The following is a 5,000-nucleotide window of genomic DNA, read 5'->3' as shown; positions in this document are numbered from 1 at the left end:
TTCGTTACAAAGCCTAGATTTCCCAGGAGTATCAACCCGTAAGTCACCAGTGTCAAACTAAATTACGTATTAGTTATCTTGATTTGCTAGTGGGTGAAAGAAGCAATAGGTTTATTTTGAAGATCGTATTGCTCAACAACGTTCTCAGACATTCTTTAAAATCTACTAGAATTGCAATGCCCAAAAAAACATTATCTATAATTTTTACTCTCTTGATGCTGGCTGTCATATTTCGCTCTATGAACTTGTAGTTTTTGATGTGTTTCCGTTAGGGAGCTGGTTAGAAAGGTAAGAGGTGACCTGTGGAGTGTGTATCGCACCACTGCTGAATCTTCCGTTGACGTTTCTGGATTAGTTGTGATACACTTTTCTGCTGTTATATTTTATTCAGTTTTAATTTCTTTTACGCAGGATGTTCACCTTTAACCAAAATTTAGGTACAGTGAATGCTGCAAAAACTGTTGGTTTGCTGCTTATCTTTAATCATAGGAACCTCTTATCTCATGAGCAGTAGAAAATGTTTATTGAGGAGAGGATGCAAGCCAAGCTTGCAAGCACTGAGGAAAACACATTACCTTCCATCTGTCTATGGTCAGCTGTCGAACTCGTTCGCTGGGATCCATCTGTCTCGGGTCGTGCCAAGATGCCTGGGTAGAAAAACAAAATGATCTGAACGACAAGTTACATGAAGATTGATAATGATATCTTCATTACTTGATAAAAAAAACATTGTTTTATTCAGTTTCACAACAGATTTAACTTATATATGGAAAATGTGAAGAGAATCAGATTACATTGCGTCATTCAGTCACCCAACTCGTATGGAAAAGGAAACTTCGATACTAAAATCTTAACCCTACTGAGCTGAATATAGAATTTAGGCCAATGACCAAGCACTGGGACTTATGAGGTCATTCGGCGCTGAAATGGAAACTGACAGTAAAAGGTTTGAAAAGTGTAACAGGAGGAAAACCTCAAAGCAGTTGCACTATGAATCGAGTGTTAGGTGTGAGGGTGGAAAGTAAGATGGAAGAAAGAGAATATGAACGGAGGTACAGTAACAAGGAATGAAAGGGGTTGCAGCTAGGGGTTGAAGGCAAGCTGCAAAGAACCTTAGGTAATGCCTACAGTGCACTGCACGAGGTCCACTGACGGCACTACCCCTCTTCGGGATGGCCTTACTATACAACCATTCTCCACCAAGCTCCTATAGCGGAGGCTGACATTGTTTAACCTGAGGGAGTTGTTGCAGGAGTTTTACTGACCTGAGAGTGGAGCGATGAGGCACAGCAAGAAGCGTGGGAGTGCCTGGAGGCCGGTATGGAGTGCGCCGGGGAGTAAGGCTGGGAGTACACATGCGACAGGGGGGACGAGGCGTAGTGCAGGGAGTCTCCGCCCCCACTTACTCCAGACACCTGGCAGAGAAATACACAGATCTTTAGATACACAGAGAGAGAGAGAGAGAGAGAGAGAGAGAGAGAGAGAGAGAGAAAATAAACAGGGGTCAGATTGGTTCGTCATCATAAACATTAGAAATGCCAACTTGTAGACTGACTTAGTTTATGCATAATGAATATCATGCTTGCAGACATTCTCTTAAGGTGTGATGAATAACATTTCGGTGATAGTCTTACTTTAGTCCACTGCTCCCGGGTTTAATTTGATGAAATTTCATCATGGATGGTAATATAAAAAGAATTAAAATTTAAAGAAAACCTTCAACAAGGAGCGAACAAAGACGAAAGTATCATTCTTTAGATATTAAAATAATTGTCAAAGTATCGCACGTCAGGCTTAATCAATTAAGCGTAATTCGTACCGAACGTCTCTTCCCAATAATCAAGAAATAAAAATTCCCCATTACAACTCTACAAAGAAAGTTTCCATTTGACTACGAAACTAAGAGACATAATAACTTTCAACTACGAAACTAAGAGACATAATAACTTTCAACTACGAAACTAAGACATAATAACTTTCAACTTCTAAACAAAGACAATTATAGAAATAATACATTTGCTATACTGATGTCAAAATATTTCGTAACAATGGAAGACATAGTAGTGTTTGATCTCAGAATAAACACATTAGAAAAAGAAAAAAAAAAATTCCAAACAGCTGTCAAGAAAATACATTATGATATCCCTCGCAAAATCCCTTGTTTTGAACGTAGCTCTGTATTTAATCTCGTCCAGCATAAAAGGAATCTAACGAACCAGGCTCTTACAACAACAGCTTGTATCTTGCGAGAGAGAGAGAGAGAGAGAGAGAGAGAGAGAGAGAGAGAGAGAGAGAGAGAGAGAGTGTATGTATGTAGTATATATGACTGGTAAAAATGTTCCGTTACAACAGAATTCCTTTAATTTAAAATAAAAAAGGGCCCACGACCCACAAAAACGGATGTGATGAGACCACGGAATATTTTATAGTGTGATGCCAAAATATATATAGGGAGAAAATACTCTATTTCAGAAACTGCTGTCTCCCTCTTCAAGTAGTTGATTCTACCTGAAGAAAGAGACAGCAGTCTCTGAAATATAGTATTTTCTCTATATATTTTGGTGTTTTTATGGGCTCCTTTTATATGTATATATATATATATATATATATATATATATATATATATATATATATATATATATATATATATATATATATATATATATATATATATATATATATATATATATATATATAATATTGGAAAGTGCATTTGCCAATGTGTCGGTCACCTTCCACGCAAATCATACAGTGTATTTCTGCGTGCATTGTTACGTATTTGTATTCTAAAAAGCAGCATGAAAAAAATTACTTGGGGCTCTCAAACTTCTAAATCTATTATTTAAAAAGAATAAAAGAACGCTTTGCGTTTCTATATTAATTCACATAAGAACAGGGGGGATTTATACACACATATGCTCACTGTATTATGTATTGGAAATGCGAAACTCGGAAATACCTTCGACCTCTTGTCATAAATTCACCGTGCCTCAAATTATCATATCAAAAGAATCCTGACTGAACGATTTTCACGGTGCCAGCACCATCTAGCGGGCGGGAAGAGAAATTTTGCATACCCTCAAATGCTACAAATGCTGAATGAATGCGATATTTCTAACTGTCATCTGCTGATCACTGATCACAAATCGTGATGCTGAGTAAACTATTTTTTTTTATTAAAATCTAATGTACAGCACAATGAAATTAATACTTAAACCTAAGACGCTTTGAGGAGACTTCATGAAACATGAAGCTGGAATGAAATACATGATTACAGAGGATATAATAATATATGTACAACATTTTGAAGGAGTTACAATGCAATATAATACATGAAAGGTATTACGAATGAATAAAGGAAGTATAGTAAAAGAAACAGATGGGAAACTCGGAAATAGGAGTTTTATTACAAAACGGGAAAATGACTTATTTACAAGCGGATATAAAGGATTTTTAAAAAAAATCAAGTGCACGAGCCATGGTAGCATAAATCTAGTTAAACGTATACTAAAAAGTTTTTTTTTTTTTTTTTTTTTTTATCATTTCCCTTTCGCTAGTTCACGAGATGTGGAATTTCAGCTGCTAATATTCAAAACTTTCCTTGTTCATGAATCGTATTTTTCACTATAACAGCTCTATCAACTTTATTACTATTAATAATTCTGTCTGTGCGTCTGTCCCTTTCCCTCTCTTTCAAGCAAATCACATTAAAATTAATTACATTATTTGTCTTTTTTAACTTTTCCTGCTTAACTGTTGTATGCGTTATGAACTTCCTTAGTACTAATCTTAGAATCACGAACAAAACCTGTCTATAAAAGTGCAAATGACCTGAGACAGACAACTCTTAACAAAAACTGAAACGAGGAGGAAAAATAAACGAGAGAGAGAGAGAGAGAGAGAAGAGGAGATAAGCCATCGGAAATGCACCTGCGCGCGCGTGTGTGTGTGTGTGTGTGTGTGTCAGTCCCCAGCCGGACGGAAAGCTTCGTGCATATTCATTCCCGAAGTGAGATCGCCTCTTGTCTCCCATTCATAAGCGCTGCATCAACAATTTCATCCCGCGTGTGAGAATGAGGGATTCATAATTGCGTGAGAATGCTATTTCGTGTTAGTGTGTACGGACAAGCGTCCTGCTGCTGTGTTTCCTTTGTCGGACGGAACAAGCTGAAGCTACCAGACAAACAGCACCACCGCCAAAGCACTGAAGCAGTCACGAAAGCTTCCATGCTTGTGGGCTTCCTTTGCCTTCTCCCTCAAATCGACTTTCATTCGTGGTAGTTAAGTGCTAATGATTATATATTATTATTAATATATAATATATATTATCTATATATATTTAATATATATAAATATTATATTATATATTTATAAATATTAAAATATACAATATAATATATATATATATATATATATATATATATATATATATATATATATATATATATATATATATTATTATATAAATATATTATATATATATATATATATATATATATATATATATATATATATATCTATATAATATTATATATCTATATATTATATATATATAATATATATTATATATATATTATATAATTTATATATATTTATATATATATATATATATATATAATATATATCATATATATATACATACATCATTATTATATAAATATACTATATATAGCTAATATATATATATGTATATAGTTATATATATAATATATATTCATTTTCGCTGTGCAGTGCACACACACATGTATCCACAGTTGGTCATGAATGTGAATTTCTAATAAAATTAACTTTAATGTGAAGTAGTGTAGCTACACGAACGATTCTGGATACAAATAACACACACACACGCACACGATATACAGGCCTGTACCGAAGAGGGGTCGGGGGGGTCGGGGGGAGGGAGGACGAGCTCCCCACCGCAAAATTTCTGGAAGTCCATATTTTCTGTTAACCATACTTTGAATAACATCTATCGAATGGGGTCGAATTGCATAGACCAC

The 5,000-nt window shown here is 34.9% G+C and overlaps 1 protein-coding gene across 1 annotated transcript in view; it reads right to left on the bottom strand.

Annotated features, from left to right (window-relative positions):
* LOC135211981 (tyrosine-protein kinase RYK-like) overlaps window positions 1-5,000 on the bottom strand; it is a 451,093-nt gene that overhangs the window by 26,664 nt on the left and 419,429 nt on the right. Inside the window, exons 7-8 of the mRNA XM_064245244.1 lie at window positions 1,266-1,415; window positions 576-647 (exon numbers count right to left, since the gene is read on the bottom strand). Coding sequence (XP_064101314.1) covers window positions 576-647; window positions 1,266-1,415 — 222 coding nt within the window. The remainder of the gene's footprint in view (window positions 1-575; window positions 648-1,265; window positions 1,416-5,000) is intronic.

This window comes from Macrobrachium nipponense, chromosome 40 (genome assembly GCF_015104395.2).
Source record: "Macrobrachium nipponense isolate FS-2020 chromosome 40, ASM1510439v2, whole genome shotgun sequence".
In the NCBI taxonomy this organism is placed as follows: Eukaryota; Metazoa; Arthropoda; class Malacostraca; order Decapoda; family Palaemonidae; genus Macrobrachium; species Macrobrachium nipponense.
This window is presented reverse-complemented; position numbering and strand designations above follow the sequence as displayed.